General features: G+C 42.3%; 1 protein-coding gene across 1 annotated transcript in view; it reads right to left on the bottom strand.

Moving 5' to 3' along the window:
* The window catches only part of SV2C (synaptic vesicle glycoprotein 2C), a 183,509-nt gene that overhangs the window by 76,693 nt on the left and 81,726 nt on the right, over positions 1–25,090 (bottom strand). Inside the window, exon 3 of the mRNA XM_083151963.1 lies at positions 5,085–5,265. Coding sequence (XP_083008089.1) covers positions 5,085–5,265 — 181 coding nt within the window. The remainder of the gene's footprint in view (positions 1–5,084; positions 5,266–25,090) is intronic.

Here is a 25,090-nt window from a genome sequence, read left to right as displayed (position 1 = left end):
TACCCTCTGTCGCTTAGAGCGAATAAACGCCAAGACAGTCTTAAATAAAGGGATTTAGTCCCTATATTATATTTCAGTCCCTAGCGGACAACAGGGGGGTACAGAAAGGAAATAGCACATACATACAAGTTATACCATCAGTGATACAAGCTAACAGTTGGATCTACTAAACAATGGAAAAACAAATATATTTATTTATTTGCAGTTTCTTATATAGCGCAGCAGATTCCGTTGCGCTTTACAATAGTAACAAAGAGATACATAATATAATCAGCCACACTACATACAGAAATACAAATGTTACCGTCATATCAATAGCGCAGCGCAGTCCGGTTGAGCTCACTAGGTTCAAATAGATCTTAGCCCGGTCAGGATGAAGGGGTGGGGGGAACAGTGAAGAAGTGACCGAGCCAGCCAGGGATCGCTACTTTTATAGTGTCCACACAAAGAGGTCAAAGGTAGTTTTCATTGGTCCAAGAGTTCAAAAGTCAGGTCCCCGTGGATTGGAGCAAAGGGGATGCATTTTAAGTGGATTGGTGCAGAGGGAATGTACTTCTGTGTCCTTTGTTTTCTGGCATCGTCATGGGGGGTCGTAAATCAACCACAAGAACTGATTACAACTTGATCCTTTGTCTTCCTCAGTTCACATGGCAAAAGTACATAGATTATGGATTTTGTCTGTAATTATCAGACATTAGGACATTTTGGCTACGACCGGAGTGCTGCGCATAAGACACGGAACATAAAGATACTAAATATGTATAGAAACAGTCGTGTATTATTGGTTAAACTATGTGCTGTGAACTAAACCTACATTTAACTATATTTTATTTTGTGTAAGTGTGGGATATGAATTTCTGTGTATTAGTATGGCTGCGCTCAAGGTTCACTTCGCTACACAGAACTTGGGTATTATACTTTATTTGCGCAACTCTGCGAACCAAAATGGCGGCCATACCATTCTAAAAATGGCGTGTAGAAATTCAACTTTAACACTATTCCGGCGTGATCAATAATACATATATGTAAAGATGATTTGAGTTTTTTATGTGAATTTTTTTTATAGGCTGTCAATATGATAAATTGCTCTTTAAAGGATGGTTTTACCTTGAATATATTTGTAAAAATGGTTCAAGTTTTAATATATAATGTTATGAATTTTAGATTGCACCTCAAAGCCATGAATCTAAGGTAAAATAACAGATTGCATTTTATTATTATTTCCAAGTACAAATAATCACTAAGGAGGCTATTTATGTGGAGAACAATAATAGGAAGTTCCTGTGGAAAGCATACTTGGACGGCAGATTTGGATGTCAAATCACCGCGCCAGGCATCAGGGGGAACGTCATGTGGAATGCATGGCTATCTAGTAGCGTTCCACATAGATAGGAGCGGAAGTGAGTGGTCTTTTGTCATATACATGCACTTCCGGCATCTATGATTCCCGAGCATGTGGAATGCGGAGGATATAGGGGTGGAACGCACGTCACACTTAATGTTATATGTTCCGCTTTCTTGCTTTACTCTCTACATGGCTTTGATGTGCACTCTATATTAGCACCTTTGAATTAAATATTGTAATACATGCATGTATATTGTATAAAATGATATATGAGGAGATTCATTGAGACAGGAAACAGGAAGTAGGGAGACTTCCTGTCTAAAGAGTATATAAACCCATACCCATCCATTACTGTGCACACCTTGAAAAAGATCCTAGAGGGATCAAAACGCATTGGAGAGGAAAGGCTTGGTCCCTGACTGAAAGACTGTGGCCCACTGTCACATGCTCCTTGGGATGACATTCCGGATCTCATTCCAGGTTGTAGACTTTGCTTAACATCTTCCCTATCTAAAGTCTGGAAGCCACAGTGCTATCCTCACCATTTTCTGATTTTTATTCTATGTTTTATCCTGTATGTTGTAGAAGTAAAGTGTATTAAAAGTTTGTTTTGACTCTACATTGTGTGTTCTCAAAGAAACCTTTATGTGAGTTGGGGTACGCAATGCACATCCCTTTTGGTGGTCTTAAAAAGATACCTTTATGTGAGAGAACTACATTCATGCACTGTGAGTTGGGGTACGATTTCACTAAAGATACCTTGATAGGCTTCATACACCTATGTCTAATGTGATTTGGGTACGCATTCTGATTTCCTGAGCGCATCTGGTGGAAGGGAAACCGACACAGCTCCTATAAATCAGCATGGGTGGAGAGAAAGAAATATACTTGGACGTACTTCACTATATGTTGTTTATGTATTTTCTTTTGCATGGACAAATATACATGAAAAATTTGCCTATGAGGACCCATCAATACACCTTCTGATGATAAATTTGAATATCATACATCTGAAGGGAAGTAACGTTCTTTTTTTAAAGTGCTGGTATGTCTCCATCTGTATTTGTTTTTCTGCTCCATAGGAGAGGCTGCAGCACAGTTCAAAATTTAAATAGTGGAGGAACCAACTGCCAGGAAGTCAGTTTGGAGTGGCAGTTGGTGTATTTTAGACTGTGCTGTAGCCCACTGCTCCAAACCCTTTGCTTTCACATCCGCATTTATCTGGTCTATGTTGTATGACCCTTCTTTATGCTGCAGAGCACTGGGGCACCCTACAAATCAACAAAAATAATCAGGATTCACTGTGGTAAACATCAATGTTCTAACAGTAAATGTCAGGGTAATACCACGGGAAGGAGAAACAATAGCCACATTTTCAGAATTATTGCGTAGCTAAAACAACACATGCTTGAAAAAGCCGACTGCAATCAATGGTGCCATTTAATTAAACCACTAGTGATCAATATGCTTCCTAAGAAAGACAGTTATCAATATATACATTAGAGTGAATGGTCACCAAATGATGATCATTTATTGATCTGAGCTGCTGGTTATTTATCAGTTGTGCACTTACCTCCTCCTAAGTCTTTTCATGGTAGGAATCTATTATATTTAGAATGTCCATAAGGCAACCTCATGTCAAAACACATGTAGCTTATTTTTATATTGCATAGAGAGTATTAAATGAAACATATCTGTTTAAAAATCTCAGTCAATTTTTTTTTAGAATGGATACTTTTAATGGTTTAGCGTTTCGCTAAGCAGCCAACGACCGCTGCTTAGCAAGTGGTACTGAATTATCCCCCTGGTATGGTAAAATGCAGATAATGCATCTTAGGGCTGCAACTGCAGCTGACAAGAGAGGACACCCCAGCCGTCCTGCTTTCAGGCGCACAGGGGAAGGGCTTATACCAGCAGCATTAGCAATAGAATCCTGCTTGGTTTAGCCTCATTAATATCTTAAATAAATCATGACTAGTAAGTGTTTTAGTAGACACATCACTACAGTTTTCTGTATTGGAAGCAATGTACCTGGAAACAATGTTTTAAATATACAGGGTCCTGTGAGTGTCCCATTGAAAGTATAAGCCAAGGCCGGATTTGTCTCAGTATGAACATATTCTCATACTCTCATTAATGTATTTTGTACAGGGGGAAGTTATTCCCCCTGGTCCCTCATACTTTATTTATGGTGTCAGGAAAGATTTGATTCCCAATACAGATTTCCCCAGCAAGGCGTTTACCAAACAGTAACATATACACAACTTTGGAGATGTACAAGAAAATCTACCAAGTGTTTTATATTTCTCGTGGATGATCACTAAATAATATTGCCTGAATGACGTATTGCAGCGGAGCAGGCAGTTTGCAGAGGTGCGAGTTCATTCTGCTGAGAGTAGTAGTTGTAGTTGGTCACTTGTGCATAGAGAAGGTTCAATATCTTACACCCAAATACTGTATATAGTGCAGATAATATTTTGTGGAAGTGTTTTCAACATTGTTCATCTATACAAGGGAATGACGAGAGGTTCCACTTTTTTTCTTCAACGATTCCTGGAAAGGGGGCTTTGAAAGAGGCGTGACCAAAAAGCAGTAATTGTTTCAACAATTGTTATGCCATCAGACCCTTTCACGTGCCTCTTTATATGCCAGCTGCTTCACATTATACTTTATATGCCAACAGCCCCTGTCTCCACATGCTCTTTGCCCTTAGAGACACCCCATGACACTTTTTATACCCTGCACCCTATAGTTACGCCACTGTTCCCTGCCTCTCACCTTTTCTCTCCATGACACCCTCTCTCACTACCCGTCTGTCCCCATTTATCTCTATCCTTAACACCCTCTTTGTCTCCCACTCTTTCTGCTACCCCCTTAAGGGGCATTGTCGTGACAATGGGGCGGGGGGGGGGGGGGGCTCTTTCAATATTTTGCTATGAGGCCCACAAAGTGATTAGTTATGCCTCTGGTGAATACCCCACACCTGGGTGTTATCGTCTCCTGGATCCAAAAGGAATAGTCAGTGCACTCCTGAAAAAAGGAGGTGACAACAGAGGGGGGCCAGTTGACTTGCAAAATCAAAGTTGTGTGAAATAAATATATATTTTAGATTTCCAGAGTATTGATGGAGGGGTAGCACCCTAGGTATCACCTACCAACATTGAAAACATCTAAAGCAATGCATGGCTCCAAACGGCGGTGGCTAAGATATGTTATAGGGCATGGTTAAGGCACAGAGGCCACACCTTTTACGTTAAAGTGCTAGACACCCATCAAACTGCTATCGTTCAACAAAATCTCCATTCAAAAGTCATGGAAGCCAAATACATCTCCCTCTGTAGACTTGACATATCTTGTCATGGAAGCTCTGCACACTTGACATATCTTGAGTCCCAATCATGCCAACGATGGGACGTTCCCCACAAAACAGGACATTTGGGAAGTATGGAATGTGCCTGTTTTTTGAGTTGTATGAAGTTGACTTCTGCCAATCATGTTCCTTAGTAAAAATAAAGATGACCTACAGTATAGGAGAGAGGGGAAATCTAGGCAAAGTCATGGCTTATCCCTAATAACAGTTATCAATTCATTCAAACCAGGGTCTTTCAAAATGACAATTGGATATCTTTAACATGTATCACTTATTAATCTACAGTGTGTTCTCTTTGTAATTCAAAACAATTAGTTGAGCAATGCATTTAACCATAGAGGCATTATGAGAAATTAAATGTTTTCTTACCCAAATCCAGAAAGTAATCGGCAGACTAAAAATAGTCCATATCCCTGGACAAATGAGGAAAGGAAGGCGAAGAATCCATTGACAGACATGCAGATCAAGAGAGATTGCTTCCTCCCAACTTTGTCCGCTAGACCTCCCCAGAAGAACGCTCCCAGCATCATTCCCAGATACACAATACTGCCTGGGAGAAAGAAGCAAAATGAATAAATAACCTGTTTTATGACACAGCAGAACCAATGGCATTATGGCACATGAGAATTGTCGTTTAATTAAAACAAATAGCGAACAATAAATATTTTTCATTACTTGGGTAAAATGATGTACAGTATATGTGAAGGTACCATATTTAGGACATAAAGCCAACCTTGGTCTTGTTAACAGCATCCCTCACCCAGATAAGGATAAGTGCCTTATTTAATGAATATACACATTTACTGCATCAACGTCCAAGGTAACATCACATACGTATCATATTGAACACCAGTCTCCATAAAAAGTCCTAGTAGAATCCACAAAAGTCATCAGAGGCAGTAACCCCAGGATCTCCGGTAAATAGCTCCAGCAGACAATTTAGGGTGCCAGCTGCATGGCTACTGTTCTTCCCCAGCATGGTGGAGTCCCAGTAACTATTTTATTATATGTATTACTGCCATACACAAATGGACTGCCCAACACCTTCAGAATGCCTGCTGTCTGGAATCTGGTAGAATAAAGAGTTCTTGCTGCCTCTGAAGCTGTCCAAACAAACCCAACTACCAGCAACACAGAAATTAGAAAAATTGACAAACCCCTCCTCCAGCATCTGTTCCATTTTAAACCACAATAAAACATGACTAGGGACATGTTCTTTTCACAGGACCAGCAAAACTGGAAATTCCAGAAGAGCATGCTGGGAAATCTAGACGGTAAATTATGCAGAGACAGAAATTCCCAGCATAACCTTTACCAAGAGGAGAGACCACCCAGACTGATGGGCTGTGTTTTAGAATAATCAGGTTAGTAAAAAAAAAAAAAAATACATCCATCACAACAATCAAAACCATCACAGTATATCCTCGATAACTATGGCTAAAATCTCAGTAATTACAAGAGAAGTATTAGAACATTAGGACATGCACTGACACTGGGGGAATATAGGTTCAGGGGAATTCTGAGAGAAAAATTACTTCACAGAAAGGGTAGTGGACAAGTGGAATAGCTCCAATCAGAGGTGGTAGAGGCTAAGGGGGATATTCAATCTCCGGCGAGCACCTCCCATCGGGGAGATGCCCGCCGGGCCCTATTCAATGCTGTCTTCCCCGTCAGCATTGAGCAGGGTATCTCGGCAGAACGAGCCCGACATCACTAGCTGTCGGGCTCGTTCTGCCGAGAACAGCCGGGAAGTGACGAGCTGCCGCAACTCGCGGCCACACCCCTTTTCGCTCCCTGGCAGGCGGGACATTGAATCCCGCCTGCGTGTTCTCGGTCGAGCTGACGGAGAACGGGACTGGGTCACCGCGGTCGAGCAAGCTCGACTGCCGTGACCCTGACATTGAATACCCCCCTAAGACAGTAGAACAGTTTAAACATGCGTGGGATAGACAGGGTATCCTTACATAGAAATATCAAATAGAGTTTAAGGGTAACAATATGATTAAAAAAGGGCAGACTAGATGGGCGAAGGGGTTCTTATCTGCTGTCAAACGTATGTTTTTATGAGGCTTTAATAAGACATCACAAGATGTTTTAAACCAGAAGCAAAAGACCGTGGGTGAAATGTAATAGGATGAGAGATTCAGAAAGTGAGAGATTTGGTAAAAGTTTTTTTAAAGCAGCAATCATTTACACTGCAAAATCATGTACCAAAAGAATGGGTATGCACTACTGTGTATACTCTTAGGAGCGCTTAAATCCCGCAGGATTACAAATCACCGTTCACTGGACTCCATCATATTGGGACTACTACCTCAGTGTGGACAGTGCGGGTTCCATCATTCCTCCACCCCGGATGGGGATATTCATACACACGTGAGATCTGGTCACCTATACTGTTTTTAATACATTTTTCATGTATATTCATTCCTAATTTTTGTATCTGCGTATGATCCTTTCACATGTTATGAAAATGCTGCTTTGTGAATTTTTTAAATATTTTTTTTAATATTGTTTTTTAATAAATTGTTCATAATTTTTTAAATCTGATTCACTCATCTTTAATTGTGAGTGCTGCTTTTTTTGTTGTATTCTGTTTTTCCACACTGCAAAATCAAACTGGTTTTGCAGTGTAAATGATTGCCGCTTTAAAAAACCTGGAGATTTCTTACCAAATCTCTCACTTTCTGAATCTATCATCCTATTAAATTTCACCCCATGCCTCTTTTAGGGGCATTTTTTTTTTTATCAAGAACTGCTGTTCCGGTATAGATCTACCTATTACTGTATATAGTACTTTTGCAAAAATACTTTGGATTCTTTTATTAAATATGCACATACACCATTTTAATTTTATATTACAGTTTCTTTACATTTTCTATGGGGAATTCAAGATATTTGTAAGCTGGCAGCCACTAGATGATGCCCGACGGTGCAATTCAATTCTTCGGCCATGCTCAGCCGCTAAGAGAGTACCGTGCGTTTGAGAGGAAGGCCTGTGACGTCAGCTCCAGCCGTGCGTTTGAGGGGAAGGCATGTGACGTCAGCTCCAGCCCCAAACCGACTGTTTCTATCGCAACCGCTGATAACGCACAGACTGCCCACATTGGAAAAAATCAATGGCGAACAATCGCTGACTAATCGCTGATCCAGCTAATTTTCACAAGACCTGCTAACTAATTTGCACGATGCACGGGGCGGGATTTCACTCTGACGGCGGCATATATATGGTCGCAGAGCTCTGCAGTTTAGCCGAGGAGCGATCAGGTCTGAATAACCCTCATAATGAATACCTCATTTATGATATTTTTTGCATTACAACTTTATTAAGTCTAAACTATAATTAACATTTTTGAAAAAAAAATGAAAAGTGTAGTTTCCTTATGTTTATCAGAAAGACATGCTTGGTAACCCATGCAGTGTAGTGAGAAAGATGTATCAGATTCAATTATTTATCGTTCATGTACTGTACATCAAAGGAAATACATTCACCAGAGCAAAGAAATAGGAGTAACAGATATGACCAATTCACTTTATATGGTGTACACATGGATCGATTTCATCTAGTTTTCTATTTGATTTTGCTTCTACAAGCAAAATCGAATCTAAACCTTGTTAGATTTCGATTCGATCCCGATGTGCAGCCCTGTGGCATCGAAATCGAATACAAAAATAGACTGTGCAGACAAGACTATATACTGTAGTACAGATCTGTACTATATAGTCTAAATCGAATTCTGCCTGTCCTTGTGTTTCTCTATGACCCTATAGATTGTAAGCTTGCAGCAGGGTCCAATCAAATTGATTGTATGCTTTTTATCTGAGTGCTCTCTCTGTATGATTAATTGATCTAAGAAGAGTGTTCCAGTAAACTATTTGGGAGTTGCTCTCTGGATAAAGCATTACATTTTTTTTTTATTTTATTGATTATTATTAAGGTGTTTAGACATTTGTATGTTATAAAGTATAGAGTGTTATTGGTTGAAAAAAGGGGGAATACCCTATGACACCCTATAACAATTTATTCATTTGCACCCAATCATTTGTCATAAGTGCTTGCAGCAGGGCCCTCCTACCTCCATGTCTGTCTGTTGTTACTCATTTTGTTCTATCACTGTCTACAAATGTAAAGCGCAATGGAATCTGCTGCGCTATATAAGAAACTGGAAATAAATGTGTACACGGCACCATGCGATTCGATCCCTATTCGATCCTGATTCTTTAAAGGATCAAATTGGGAATAAAAAGTACATCGCACCGTGTGTACACCCTTTTATTCTTTATTTATAAAACAAAGTCTAAATACCAAGAAACCTGGTTTCTTCTCTGGTATCAGAATAAAATACATACAGTATTCTATAAATATTCTATACAGTATTCTATAAATATTATGTAAATATCAGGTTAGGTTAAGGCAGCAGGGTACGAGGATTAGTCATAGGCACGAGTAGGGAGGGTTAGCGTTAGGCTAGGGGAAGGAGGGGTTAGGTTTAGGCACTTAGAAAATGGAGTTATGGTCAGGCTGCAGGGCGGGGATTAGGTTAAGGCGGCAGGGTACGGGGATTAGCCCTAGGCACTAGTGGAGAGGAACTGGGTTAGGGTTAGGCTGCAGGGAGAGGGGTTAGGGTTAGGCTGCTAGAAAGTAGGGTTAGGGAGGCAGGGTAAGAATACTAATCTGACCCCTTTCAGAACTTCTTCTGGATGCTAGCAACAGTATTCATATGTATTTCATGTGTAAGCAGTGTCATTGTACAGGGTGCCTGTATGTAGCTAGTTAGCTGTCTGGAACGGCAACCTGCAGGCAGTGGAAATTCCATTGCTCTACTTAAAGGAGCCAGTGGCACCGCCCCCAGGCATGACATAATGATGTCACGGGTTTAGGAGGCGGAACCGGATTTGTGTCGGCACTGATTGGAACACATGAAGAGGGGAATAAATAATACTGAAAAATTGGAAAGAAGCACAGTACAAACTAATGTTTTAACATGTAATCTCTATATTTTTAATGTGATTTTTTTTTTTTTTACAACATATCAAGAAAAATTTATGGCTTTGAACCTGTATATATTCAATATTTAATGTTTATCACAGATGGTCTGAGAGGATGTAATGGATCCTGCATTAACACCAGTAATATTTTGCTGTTTTCCTTCTTCCAATGATCTGCTGGCGGTGCATTTAGCAACAAAGCTATGGCAAGAATGTCATCACAAGTAATAGATTGTACTGTCACAAGAGGACCTTCCTGCTAACAGCTGTTTGCTCTGATAAGGAGAATACATATGAACATAACAGTGAACCGGCAACCGTACTAAATAAGCTTTTCAGCTTCTGTTTTTATGAACGCTATCAACTGCCATAATATTATTTGCATAAAGAACTAGTTCTGCAGAATGGCAAAGACAATTCTCTTACTCTTAATTTCACTTTTATTGCTTGCATCATTGTCTGGTCTTTTGTTAAATTCTCTTTTTTTTTTCCTTTGCGAGATTCTGACTATAGTTTGCTTTCTGTCGTTACAAATTATGCATAAAGTCTTCTATATATTGCAAATTGTGCTAGACAAATCAATAGCCTATCTAGAATGGTGTAATAACTGCCGCAGCTTGCAATTCATTGCTACTTTGGAAAAAAAAAATCTTCAATTCAGGGAAAACTTTATCGAACTGACACAGCATGTTTGTCAATCTTCTTTATTGCTTACTGGATTCTCATAACCTCTAAATTTCCACTCCTTACACAGAAGATAAAACTGATCTATTTAATCCTTCCTAATACCACTAATACCAGGCTTTCTTCCCAGAGGCACACGTTGCGATTCTCATCCTGACATGACTCGTGTTTCTCTGTTATGTATTCAGTCTGCAAAACAAAGCCTTAAACTGACTGGATTAAGTCCAAGAAAAAACAGTTACTGTGTGAAACTTTCCTATCAAAGCCACAAGAGTCCATTGTAGAAACCCTATTATTGAAACTATTTAATAGAGTTAAATTAAATACCCTTTAACAAAGGGGCCGATTCAGTACTGTTTGCAGATCTGCAAAAATTGCAGTTCGTACGTAAAGCCGACAACTTTGGTCACATTGGGACTTACTCAGCCCTGCGACGAGAGGGGAAAACCATTTGATGATGAGTAGCTTTGAATGGTTTACCCTCATGTGTACGGCTGCGAGTGCATTCGCAGCCGTGCACATGGGTGGGGGAATACAATTGCTGTGGTGGCGGGGTGACGTTTACCTGATCGCTGGGCTCCAAAATCTCGCAGCTCAGCGATCAGGTGTAAATTGGGCCCATTGACGAAAAATATGACCGCAGTTCATAGTGTGGTGGGAGGTGGCAATGGGGCAGCAACGGACAGTGTGTTTTTTCGGGTGCTGTAAGGAGAACGCAGGCATTTCTGTGTTAATCATTGCATATGTTGGTGCATATGCCTCACATACTTTCTTAACTCTCACACCCTATTAAATCCACTTCAGTCAGGCTTTCTCAACACTCCACTGAGACAGTACTGACTAAAGTGGTGAATGATCTGGTAACTGCCAAGTCTAAAGGCCATTACTCACTACTTATTCTTCTAGATCTTTCTGCTGTGTTTGACACTGCTGATCATACTCTTCTCTTACAAACACTACACTCCCTAGGTCTTTCCTGGTTCTCATCTTACGTATCTGATTGCTCTTTTAGTGTTCGTTTCTCTGACTCTACCTCCTCTTTACTACCTCTGTCAGTTGGAGTAATGCAAGGCTCAGTCTTAGGTTCTCTGCTTTTCTCAATCTATACCTCATGCCTTGGCAAACTAATCAGCTCTTTCGGATTTCAGTATCACTTGTATGCAGGCAATACTCAAATCTATAAACCCCAGAGTTGTCACCAGTTGTTTTGGGTCGAGTCTCTGAATGCCTCTCTGCAATCTTATCCTGAATGTCTTCTCCCCATCTCAAGCTCAATATTTACAAAACAGAATTACTTATATTCACACCAGCCAAGATCAGTTACCATCCAGATATCTCCATAACTGTTGAAAACTCAACAATCTACCCTAGCCCACAAGCTTGTTGTCTAGAGGTCATCCTCGACTTTGAACTGTATTTTGTTCCCTACATTCAATCTGTCACCAAATCATGTTACATGCATCTCAAAAACATATCCAAAATACAACTCTAGACACTACTAAATCTCTTATCCATGCACTCATTATATCCCACATTGATTATTGCAGGGGTCCTCAAACTATTTTGCTCTGGGACCCCATTAGACAATAAAAATAATTATGGGACCCCAGCAAGTTACTGCAGATAGTCCTCACATCACACGTGTAGTCAGCAGACAGCACATACATGGCCGCATTGTGGAGGCACAAAATGATGGGAGGAGTCTAAAATAACAGACAATTCAACAGATTTTTCAGACTTCTTAAATCACTGACTGAGATTACAAAAGTCATCAGCCTGATGGTCAGCAACATGGAGTCATGACCCCATGATGAGAAGGTTGGGACCCACTTTGGGGTCAGGACCCACAGTTTGAGAACCGCTGGATTATTTCAATAGTCTCCTAACTGGTCTTCCCAAAAACAGACTCTCACCACTGCAATCCATTCTAAATGCTGCTACTAGGCTGATCTTCCTTGCAAGACGCTCATCGTCTGCTGTTCTTCTCTGCCAGTCCCTCTATTGGTTGCCTGTATCTTACCTTATTCAATATAAAACCCTTCTGCTAGCATATAAAGCTATTAACCATACTGCACCAGCATATATCTCTACTTATCACAAAATATCTCCCATCTCCATCACTCCGCTCTGCACAAGATCTGTGTCTCTCTTCTGCACGGATCACTAGCTCCCATTCACTATTACAGGACTTTCATCGGGCTGCTCCCATCCTATGAAATGCCCTTCCACGCACAATAAGACCACAGAGGGGACTCGGAAGGCTGTGGAATTCGCAGCCTTGCGAGTCAACCAGAATGAAGTCCTCAGTCTTCATATAATGTCATTGGGCACAGATGTAAAAACTGCTATTGTACACAAAATACAGCCACATAATAACCATGAAAAGCTGAGCTTTTGTGCGATTCCATGTACTAGCTGAGTGTATTTCAAGCACTTGAGCAAGTTGATAGTTTTGTGTCAGGTAGAAAACACAACTTAAAACTAGCAGAAGTAATTGAATCTATAAAGTCCTTTTGCAGTAAGATTAACTTTTTGATGAAGCACTTAGTTCGCTTGAGTGTATTATGTACAAAGAAAGATGTGACAAGGTGTAGGCTGTACTGTGACAATAACAATCCAGAAGGGAATTCAGCAACTTGGCAAGTACAGTAATTACCCAACCCACAAGTGCTGTCAAATTCCATTTCGGAAATTCAGCTAAAATAACAAATTTCTTAGTTTAATAGTGTTTTGTGGCAGTGCCTTGTGAAGCCCATTAAGTTAGAGAAAAGAAGATGTTATCTAGAAACTGTATTTGTGGCTTCTTGATTCTTTTTTAATTTTTTGCATGGATTTTAAAAATGTTTACCAATCTTTGTTTACACTCAGTACATCCTAATGTTCCGACATAGTAGAAATAGAATGTGCTGCATAGGTTAGTTCTTTCGATTCCGATACAGCGAGGCAGGGGGGTGCTGTGGGTACAGCTGTCCTGGGCCCCAGCCTCTCGAAGGGCCCTGGCAGCTCATCTTGCCCACTGCAACTGCCACCCCCCCCCCCCGACTGCCTCTGCTGTGCGGCCTGCTTCTTCGATGCAGGACGCCGGTGGCCAATTAAAATTCTGCATTGGCTTTTGAGCCAATCAGAACTTTTGTACCATTAGCCAATCAGAGCAACTGCCGGTACACAAGTTCTCATTGGCTCACCAGATGGTGCTGGATTTTAATTGGTTGCCAGCGTCCTGCATTGAAGAAGCCTGTTCTTCGGGACCTGCAGCAGGAGTCGGGCGGTAAGTGAAGGGGGGGGGGGGGGGGGGGGAGTCCGGACTGGAAATCAGTCCGGGGCCCAAAAATTCCGTGCAGCAGCCCTGCTGCGAGGCTGCACATTGGGATCAGGTGCGGGCACACTCATACCGTGTGTACAACTTCTCACCATTACAGTAGGAGGTAAGAGAAAACTAAACAATAAACAAGTAACTGTGCACCTTGGTACAAACATGTTGCGCTGCAGATGTGGTGGATGCAAAAGGCTCAGAGTAGGGCTTAAAGTGGTCCTAGAGAGGTGGTGGAACTAATTTCCCTCTGCCATCTTATGCCCCCACCCCGTCCCCCATTAGGCAGAGTCAGAGCCAGTTGTAGGGTTTTTTGCACCCCCCTGAAAACTTTAATGGCCAAAGGGGAGGTTTAACTAGTTCCACCTCACCATTAGAGGCGGTGGAACTCAGTTCCATCCCGCTCCTCTCCCCCCACTTTAACCCCTGGTTCAGAGAAACATACCAGGTCCATACACTGGGTCCATACCTCTGTGATTAATTGTGCCAATTCTCTGTTCTGCTGATACCCCAGCTCATACTTGTTGATATTCTATATGCCCTTGCCGCATGTTGGTGGGTGTGGCGCAGCATCTGGGGGTGTTGACGATGGATGGGCGATCAGGTATCGTGTCCATAAAATCTTTGCAGACCCACTCTTAGGACACAACGCTGAGATTACAAGCATTGGAAGGCCTGGAGAGTAGGCAAGTATGCCCCAGATCGGTGATAGAGAAAACGAACCATGCTGGAAATCCTCAATTCACAGATTCTGACCCAAAATATGATTCATATTGGCAATCCCATACAAGTTGGGAGGTATGTTACTATGTTTTTATTTTATGTTATTAAAATGAAGGCACTGCTATAAGCTATATATTTTGGAGATTTTTTGTTTATTTCTTTTGGGTTGGCTTTTCTTAAATGCATATTACAATCATTTAACATGTAACCATAGCTTTAGCTCTGGTGTAGTTAGTTTAAGTTTCCTGCAGGCAGTGTGTGTAATGTTGGCCATACACCAGACCAACTTTTCTTCAACCATCCAAACCAATCACCCAACTTGTCTGTCCAAATAAAACACCAACACAAACATCGGACAAACACCACTAGACCAGCCAACCTGAGTACTTTTTCCTCGGACCAGTCAACTTCTTTGTGATTTCACAGAAGTAGACGGACAGTTTCTACCTACAGATGTAGCGCTGCTCATCCAGCACCGGGGCTCGCCAGACCACCCCCACTGGCGATCGGACGCTACATCTGACTGAGACGCTTGAACGTCCCACACGCACGCGCGTCCCAGTTTCCTGTCAGCAGGGGAAGGGAACCCTGTCCGTCTCCGCTTCAGGGTGATGGGCAGGCTTAGGGGGGGGAGTGGGGATGTGGGGGACAGCGATGGGGGATGGCGACGAGGCGGTGGGGACCCGGGGGGAGCTCCAGTTAAAGGGGATGCACTGCGTCTTGTGCGCGCACATCCCCTTCCGGTGGCTGGTGGGGGTGGAGGAACTCTGTGCCGGCTTATTTTGCAGGCTTAACTCAGGAATCTGACAGCATTGCGTCCCCTAAACAAACCTGTGAGGCTGCAGCTGGAAATGGAGCACGTTACTAAATAAAGCATTCTTTCTGATTGCTGTCAATAAGCCATGACTAAAAATAATAATTATTGAGACCAATTCTCAATATATATATATATATATATATATATATATATATACATATACATATACATTATAAATTGTCAAGAATGAAGCGGCACTCCAGAACTTATTTAAATAAAGAACTTAATTTTTATTCATGCAATTCTATGTTTCGGTTTGCGTACAAACCGAAACATAGAATTGCATGAATAAAGATTAAGTTCTTTATTTAAATAAGTCCTGGAGTGCCGCTTCATTCTTGACAATTTACAAATATGCCATTGAGGGCACTGGGCACATTGAACTTTAAAGTTTGAGTGTTGGATCAACACTACAAGCCATATACAGTATAAGAGATAAGAAAAGGACACAGAGAGACACTAAAGAAACACGTACTGTTAAAATCACTGAACGGCAGATTCCATCCACCTCCCCTCCTCCTCTCCATCTGATAGTTTATAGAAGAACCAAGAGTTCTAGAGCAAGACATTCCAAACACATCAACTCCTGCATAAAAGTTACTGCTTCATTGGATTCAGTAAGTCACTTGCATGCTACACTAACTCTCTGCTGTTAGGGAGGAAAGAAGGGGGGTGGAGAGCTGTGATGATTTATTAGAGATCATTTATGTCGGAACAGTATGTTCTGAATTGAACACAATTTGCAGAATGGACTACACATAAACCTGTCTATGATCTCTTGCAATGTCCTCCGAATATTATCAGACTTACTGTACAATAGTAAATCTGTTACATTTATTTAGGAACCAGTGATAAAACAAACTGAGGACTAAGTAAAAACCGGACCCGGACAAGACCCCGGAACACCTGACCGGACATCAAACTGTCCGAGGGGTGTCCCACCAGATTGCAAGACAGTCCTGATGGGATGGAATTAGATATAACTGCTATTAGAGGTTATGTGGGGGTTCCGAATTAACTGTAATACAGTAAATAGCAGGTCATATGTAAGGCTCCTCAGTATTCTAACTTCAGTCTACTGCCCCCCCCTGTCTAATCTACTCCACAGGTAACCCTTGTGGCTTTGTTAGAAAAGTGTTTTCCAGGCTCATTACAGAAAATTAATTAGGCCCAAGGTTTCATTAAGGCCTTTGGGTTTCAAAGTTTCTAATCTAAAAATCCATCTGGATTCAAGCTGTAATAATGCCCTACCCCGGTTACCACCCCTGGGACTGTCCGGCACGTGGTCAATAATTTTATAATTGTGACCAAAGAAAAAATCAGCCTGTTCCAGAGGGAACATAAGATCTCTGAGGACCCAGAACATAAACCGCTCTGGATGCCGCGACTAGAGAAGCAGCTGGAACAATACCGCATAGAACTGCTGAGATACAAACGAGAGAAATATACTAAAGTTCAGCAGGATTACGCAACTCATCGCGTGTACAACTGGCTTAACAACACCCAGTTTAATCCAAAAAAGATCACTGGCCCACGATTCCGCAGACAGTTTCCTAGCCAGCAGTTTTCCAGCATATCGGCTAGCGAAACAGAAGACCAGGCAGCAGGAACCCCGTCCACAGGTTCCATCCCTTTAGGGGTCGACATCAGGGCCCTCACTGCCAACAAAGGCAGAGGAAGAGGCCGACCCGCAGGGGGGGGGGTCAATCAAAGCGGCAAGCGAAGCGGGAGACCGCCGCGCAAGGCCAAAAATTGATCTTTAACTTATCATCCACTCCACTGACGGTGGCAGAGGAACAAGTCCTCAGCAAGGGACCCGAGAACAAGAGGCCGCCCTAAAAGAACTCAGTAAACGACAAGACATCGTAATCCGCGGCGCGGATAAGGGGGGCTCTATTGTCATTCAGAGCCTCAACGACTACTCAGCGGAGTGTTCGCGACTCTTGGGGGATAACAATACCTATGAAATATTGCCTAATGACCCCACAAGACATTATCAATGGATATTGGGCAACATCCTGGATGAGGCCATCATTGAAGGGACCATTTCCAATAATTTGCGAGAAAAATTATATGTGGAACATCCAAAGGTCCCCATTTTCTACAGCATCCCCAAGATTCACAAGGACACCCAGCGTTCCCCTGGTCGTCCTATTATTTCGGCCAGAGGGTCGCTGTGCGAGTCCTTGGCCATCTACCTGGACATGTTCTTACAGCCTTGTGTTCAAGGCATTTTTACATACTTGAGGGATTCCAACATGCTGCTACAGAAATTGATGGAGGTTGATCGGGTCCCGGACAAATTGGTGTTAGTTACCATGGATGTGACAAGCCTCTACACATGCATCCCGCATGAGGCGGGGTTGATGGCGGTGAGGAGGCTTGTCACATATTGTATACAGGACCTGACATTGATTTATTCATTGAGCTGTTGAGGTTCACATAATCCCACAACTACTTTTTGCATGATGGGCGGTGTTACCGCCAATTAACAGGGTGCGTGATGGGGTCCCCGGTGGCCCCATTGTTCGCCAACACGTACATGTGGGAAACAGAACGCAACATTTTCTTCGATTCCCAGTCCGTTACCAAAAACATCTATGTGTACTTTCGATACATAGATGATTTGATAGTTTTATGGACAGGGAATAAAACTGAGTTAGACGAAATTGTATCGCAACAAAATCTGTCAGATAGTCCCATTAAATTGACCCTTTCCAGCAGTAGGACAGAAATCTGTTTCCTGGATGTCCTCATAAAAATAGAGGCAGGAGGAATTGTTACATCATTATTCACAAAACCTACCGACCGCAACACACTTTTGCGGTATGATAGTCACCACCCACGGGCAGCGGTCCGGGGCTTACCCTTTTCACAGTTCATCCGAGTGTGCCGCACTAACAGCGAACAGGCCACCCGAGATCTCCAATTACAGGAGATGCTCAACAAGTTTAGAGAAAGAGGTTACCCAGTAAAAGCACTAGAACAAGCACTAGCAAGAGCCCTTAAAAAGAGCAGGGCGGAATTGGTAGCTCAGGGACAGAAGAAGAAAAAAACAGATATATTCCCTTGGGTAAGCCAATATAACAGCAACAGTGCTAGGGCAACCAGTAGGGCCAAAGAACTATGGCCCATTGTAACCACAGACCCCGAGTTGCAGTTTCTTAAGAAAACCCGACTCATGCCTTGTCATACCAGAGGCCGCAACATCAAAGACTTGGTGGTGAAAACTGATATTTCTCAATTTAAGAAAAACACCCCAAAGTCCAGTTTCCTAGGCAGACGTAATGGCTGCTTCAAGTGCCTGGGGTGCCGAACATGTGGATACATGGCCACTGGGGATACCATCCTACATCCCCACTCAGGGAAAAGATTAAAAATAAACTGTCCCCTAACTTGTACATCTAAATTTGTTGTTTACGCCATAATGTGTCCATGCAGACTTTATTACATCGGAAAGACCGAATGTCAATTTAAAGTCCGCATGGCGCAACACCGCCAGGCCATCCGACAGGCACTGAACACAGGGTCAAGTGATCAGCCGGTGGCCAGGCATTTTGCAGCCCAAAAACATGGCATGGCCACCCTCAAGTATAAAATCATTGACCACGCGCCGGACAGTCCCAGGGGTGGTAACGGGGGTAGGGCATTATTACAGCTCGAATCCAGATGGATTTTTAGATTAGAAACTTTGAAACCCAAAGGCCTTAATGAAACCTTGGGCCTAATTAATTTTCTGGGTACTTATGTAATATCTGGGCTCCCGTTTTTCTTATGAGACCACGTCCGCTCGCCACGCTTCGGGCACGGTGGCTCGCTGCGCTCGCCACACTATATAAAATCAACTCCATGCGTAGTTGGATAGTAGGGGTATGAAAAAATGGGGTGCATTTAACATGGGAGCCCAGATAATACATAAGTACCATTTTCTGTAATGAGCCTGGATAACACTTTTCTAACAAAGCCACAAGGGTTACCTGTGGAAGATAGAGTAGATTAGACATTTCCTCATGGCATAGAACAGAGGTTTTTGACTTAAAAAAGCCCAGCGTCTATTGGTTGATTGGCTAAGTAGTGATAACCAGTAAAATATATAGGAAATGCAGGGTCATTGACCCAAAATATTTTTATATATACATATGTGATTACCTTTAGCCCAGAGAATGTCACTTTTTTAATGTTTTCACTTTTATTTACAATTAATTTCACCAACAATATTTTATTCAGCACATTGTATTCATAATAATAGTGCCCAGAAAGGGGCTCCTAAATGGCACCTTTTTCACATAGATGGCACTATTTTTGCACTTTAGTGGTGGGGTTCCGTGGCGGGCAACCCCCGCGATAAACTCACCACCACCGATAGGTTAGATCACGATGTGTTTATTCAGTAAGAATTCCTGTTGTCAGATTTTTATTTTTTTAGTTTTTATTTAGTCTTTTAAAAAATACATGTGCAATTGATGTGAAGTTAAATGCACGCACTAAGTCACTTTCACTGTATACATACTATTTGCTATATCACGATGTATATTAGTAAGCATAACGCTGTTTGTACTTATATAAGATTTTATGTCATTGTTTATATTTTTGTGTATTACAGGGGCTGGCGGGTTGCCATAGTTACCACACCTGAATGTGTACGGCGACTCCCGATCTAACAGGCAGGAAGCGTGATGACGTGAGGCGGCGGCAGGAGCAGTGAGGGAGTGAGAGTCCCTGCATCTCCCTGGCAACCGCTGGGGTCAACTATACACTTCCGCCTGCAGGAAGAGAACGGAGATTTAGGGAGGCGGCTAGGCGGACGCGGGAAAGCCGGCGGGCGGGGTAAGTTCTGTATGGGGTATTTATTTCACGTTTGCATCACAGTGTGGTTGTCCTGAAGAAGGGGTGAAATTCCCTGAAACATGTAGACAAGTGTTGATTAAAGCTTCACCTGATTTTCACCTTGTCCAAGTCTCAGAGTGCCTCTGCCTATCCTCGCTACACTATACATCAGGTTCACAGCCTGTACAGATTGGCAACTGAGCAAGATACCCCACGGAGGGGTCAGAGTGCCGGGTCTGTGGTGCAAGGTTTGTGGTGCAAGGTCCATGTGATAATTAATAGCAACACTTACCTAACCTTAGCCAAGGAAAGGAAAAGAACCAGCATATATATACAGTATATATACTGTATATATATATATATATATATATATATATATATATATATATTGAAGTAGTTCAAAACGGCACTCAGGTACATGTAGGATAGAGTGGTGCAAGGTCCACAGCACTTACCTATCCTGGGAACCAGGGTAGGAAACAGACCAGCACTCACAAAGTTTGAAGTGAAGAAAAAGGTGTATTGAATAATTCAAAGCATTATACAAAGTACAGTGCAGCAGGGCTGACCCAACAGCCGTTTCAACTGGATGCCTTCCAGTTTTCGTCTGGAAGGCTGACGAAAACTGGAAGGCATCCAGTTGAAACGGCTGTTGACTCAGCCCTGCTGCACTGTACTTTGTATAATGCTTTGAATTATTCAATACACCTTTTTCTTCACTTCAAACTTCATGAGTGCTGGTCTGTTTCCTACCCTGGTTCCCAGGATAGGTAAGTGCTGTTTATATATATATATATATATATATATATATATATATATATGCAGCGATATGCCGGCACTCCCAATCTTGTCTTCAACAACGGCCCTGTGCACTCCACAGCAATAAATACACAGTTCCAATGAAGGAGGCACATGGATGGATAAGTCAAACAACAAATGTATTTAGGGCATAGCACAATTCAAGCGCTTTCGGGGAAACATCTCCGTCGTCAGGATAGCAGCCCCTTACAGGAATGATGGACAACAGTGTGACATTAGACAAAAACTTTGTTTGTTTTTGTCTAATGTCACACTGTTGTCCATCATTCCTGATAAAGAGCGCTAATATGATTACCACCTTAAACAGTTACACCAAGAGTACCGAATATAAAATGTACAGAATGATTGATAACAATAAACAATAAAAATTGTTTTTATTAAAGTGGAACTTTAAAATGGTTTGATCCACTTCTGTTTGTTCAGTTCATTACAACAGTAGATGACATGAGATCAGTCCAAACCCTACACGTTTCGTCTTATGCAGACTTCATCAGGGGTTGCATATACAGACAGTATGTCAAAGAAAACCTAATGCAAATGAATACTTTTAGGATGTACATTTAGGTGTTCAGTGTCCAAAAAATCGAAATAAATATCTCTAAATTGGTGGTGCATTCGTTTGACTTAGATCTGCGGCGCCCCTGTGGGCGCGACTGCAGGCCACACGCCCCCTCCCGCACTGTGGGAACAGACCGGAGAATAATCAATTCACCACACCCACTTGTACAAATTGGCTGCACATGCGCATAAACGCTTATGTGCTTGCGCAGTTGCAAAATATCGCTCCCCTTTGCGAACGCGTGATCAAATTAGAATGAGGGCCTAATTGTGTAGAATTTCACATGTTTACTAGCAGACTTTTTTTTCAATTTAAATTCTACAAGAATATTTTTTAATGTTTGCATTGAAAATGTTGCACAATCTCCACCTGCTACTAAATTAAATGATTGTGGCTATTGAATGCAAATTATGGAACCGGTTCTGAGCTCAAATCTCTCCCACTGGACAACTTTGCTAGACTGTGGTTACATTACATTGGATCGTCCGCAGGTAATTTTCTCTGCACCTGTGTATTTCTTCCTGCCAAACAAATGTATCGGCAATGCTTAAGAAAAACCCCAAAATAAATAAACCTGGACCAGAAAATCTCCTAAATGCTCATAAAAACTGCACAACATTATTACGGTAAATAATTCGCCAGCTGTGCAATAACCTTAAGCAATTTTCTCATTCAACGTGTTTTTGGCTGGACCACAAGATATTTAATTATTGTATAGATGTCAAATGCAGGGTAGAATACAAACCATTCCCATGATGCACAGCCAGTTATCATACTTACAGTGTTGTTAGAGTAAGCAAAGCAACACTGAGTGTTTGTCATTTATCATTAAGTGATAACATTTAGCAAGCAGATGTCATTATTTAATATTCTATTGCTTGTTGTTTTCTCTGAATATAATGAGTTCTCCAATATATGTGATTTTATTATTCATTGATGATTGTTCTTCCATTGACTTTCAAACGAATGCGCCACCAATTTAGAAATTTGTCCTTAACAGCTGCACATGGTTCAATAGATATTGTCATCAATGGGTCTACCATCGATGGTGCTATCAATTGTTGACATGCATGCTAACAAGACAAACCATAGATGGCCACCAGTGCAGCTGCTGTAACTGAGTAGGAAGATTGATTTAGCTGGTTCAATCAGGAAAATGGGAGTTTTAGCATTCCCCTTGTGTGCGACTATGCAACAAACTCCACAAGTTCTGCAACACCAACTTTTCTTATATTAGCATTGCTCACGCGCCCTGGGGAATCCATCTCTCTACCATCTACACATCATCAGTCGCACCACTCCTCAAGCAGCTGCTGTCTGGTGCCTCGTCTCCCTTGTAAATTTCTTTAAACTTCTGCTGAAACACACCTTAAGCTGTGTACACACGGAGCAATATGATCGCTAGCAATCATATTGCTCAGTGTTTTCCATTTTCAGCTGAGACCAGAGATGGTCGCTGATGAACACGACACACTGCCGGGAGAAGAGGCAGGGGAAGTCGCTGGTCGGAGGAGCATGCTCCTCCGACCATTAGAGGGCTGAAAACGGGAGCGCGCACCTGGCGATTTATCGCCGGTGCACACTCCAATCGCTGGCAATATGCGACCATATTGCCAGCAATTTTTATGCCTGTGTGTATGCACCTTAAGGCACTCAAATAACACACCCATGCAGGGGCGGATCCAGGATAAAATGACAGGGGGGGCACCATGATAAAAGAGGGTTTAGGTGGGGGAGGGGCGGTGTTAGTGGTGCCAGTGTACATGCTAAGAGAGCGGCAGAGAGAGGGTGGGAATGGGATTAAAAATAGGCCCTGGCATTTAAAGTATGCAGGCCCACCATGGTGACAGTAGTGAAGGATGTAGTTGTGCGCTGAAGGCGCACTCCGGAAAATGAGATGTGGCCACTCAACAGGGGGCGTGTCCTTGAGTGTAGTGTACAACACCATATACAACTTCTACACATTATGCAACAAAATACTAGACTCCATTATTCTTGCCCCTTACACATGATGCCAAATGGAATGAGCCAAAATTCACATAATGCCACACGGATTGAGCCAAAATTCAAATAATGCCACATGGATTGTGTCAAAATTCACATCAAGCCACACGGATTGAGCCGAAATTCACATAATGCCACATGGATTGAGGCAAAATTCAAATAGTGCCACATGGATTGTGCCAAAATTCACATAATGCCACACGGATTGAGCCAAAGTTTACATAATAACACACAGATTGAGCCAAAATTCCCATAATGCCAAATGGATTGAGCCAAAATAAACATAATGCCATATGGATTGTGTCAAAATTCACATAATGCCACATGGATTGAGCCAAAATTCACATAATGCCACACATATTGAGCCAAAATTCACATAATGCCACACAAATTGTGACAAAATTCACATAATGCCACACGGATTGAGCCAAAATTCACATAATGCCACACGGATTAAACCATGATTCACATAATGCCACACAGATTAAGCCAAAATTCACAACACGTTTCATAAACAGGAACATTGTCCACCAAAGGCGCGCATTAAACATTTACACCATAATGTCCATTACACGTTAAGTTACACGCCATTATGTCCATTATGTATTATGTCAAACACCATAATGCCTATTAAAAATTATGCTACATAAGTGCTGCTTATCTACATGCTCATTGCCAAGGGTTCCATGCTTATTGCCAGAGGTTCCATGCTCATTGCCATGTGGGATTACATGCTCATTGCCAAGGGGAATACATGCTCGCGGTAAATGGGGGACAGCCGCCAGGCAGAAGTGATAGCCACTGACAGTGGCAGACCCTGGCTGTATTCAGAGCACTGCAGGTCCCGGCTATTTGAAATAATACCCCTTTCACACCAGAAAATGCATTCCCAGGTTGGCCCCTTTTACACCAGCCTAGTCCCTGCATTTTCTGGTGTGAGGGGGAGAGAAACCCCCCCCCCCTTTAACCAGTTATCTTATTTAACCGGCTATATCTTCGGAACCAACTGATCCATTTACATGAGACAAGTATCATATTGAAGAATTTTTGAGTGGGCTTTGAATGATTTTGGTCCAGTGAAACTGGAACGTTTGGTTCCAGAGTAATCTGCCCTGAAAGAACAAGAACAGCCATGAAATTACATTTCAAAAATAAAAAAAATAATTCACACATAATATCTCTGGAACCGATTGACCGATATGGACCAGCCTGGTATCATATTGAAGGCCCAGCGATTTGGAATTGAATGAGATCAACCACAAGCTTCTGTGATGCCGGGGGGGGGAACTGGCAGCCGTCGGAACCGGGTGGGGGTCGGAATTGACGGGTCCCATATTATCCTATGGGGAAAAAACGTTACAGCTTTGCCAGGCGGTATCTCTGGTTCCCGGGGGGCTAGAGACACGGGGCTGGGCTCATTGGAAAGCCCTGGTCCTCAGCTACAAAATGAAATGACAGGGGGGGCACGTGCCCGGGTGCCCCCCCCCCCCCCCTGAATCCGCCACTGCACCCATGGCAATTTCTTTTTTTTTGCAGTGACTTTAGGTCACCTCCCAATCTCCAGCCTGAACTGCGCATGGATTGCAGAAGCCTTAAGTAGTAACGATGTTGTACCAAAGTACATATGACATTGCACACCATGG

This window comes from Crinia signifera, chromosome 1, assembly GCF_055691185.1.
Source record: "Crinia signifera chromosome 1, ASM5569118v1, whole genome shotgun sequence".
In the NCBI taxonomy this organism is placed as follows: domain Eukaryota; kingdom Metazoa; phylum Chordata; class Amphibia; order Anura; family Myobatrachidae; genus Crinia; species Crinia signifera.
The sequence above is the reverse complement of the archived record's forward strand: the minus strand, read 5'-3'. Positions and strand labels throughout refer to the sequence as shown.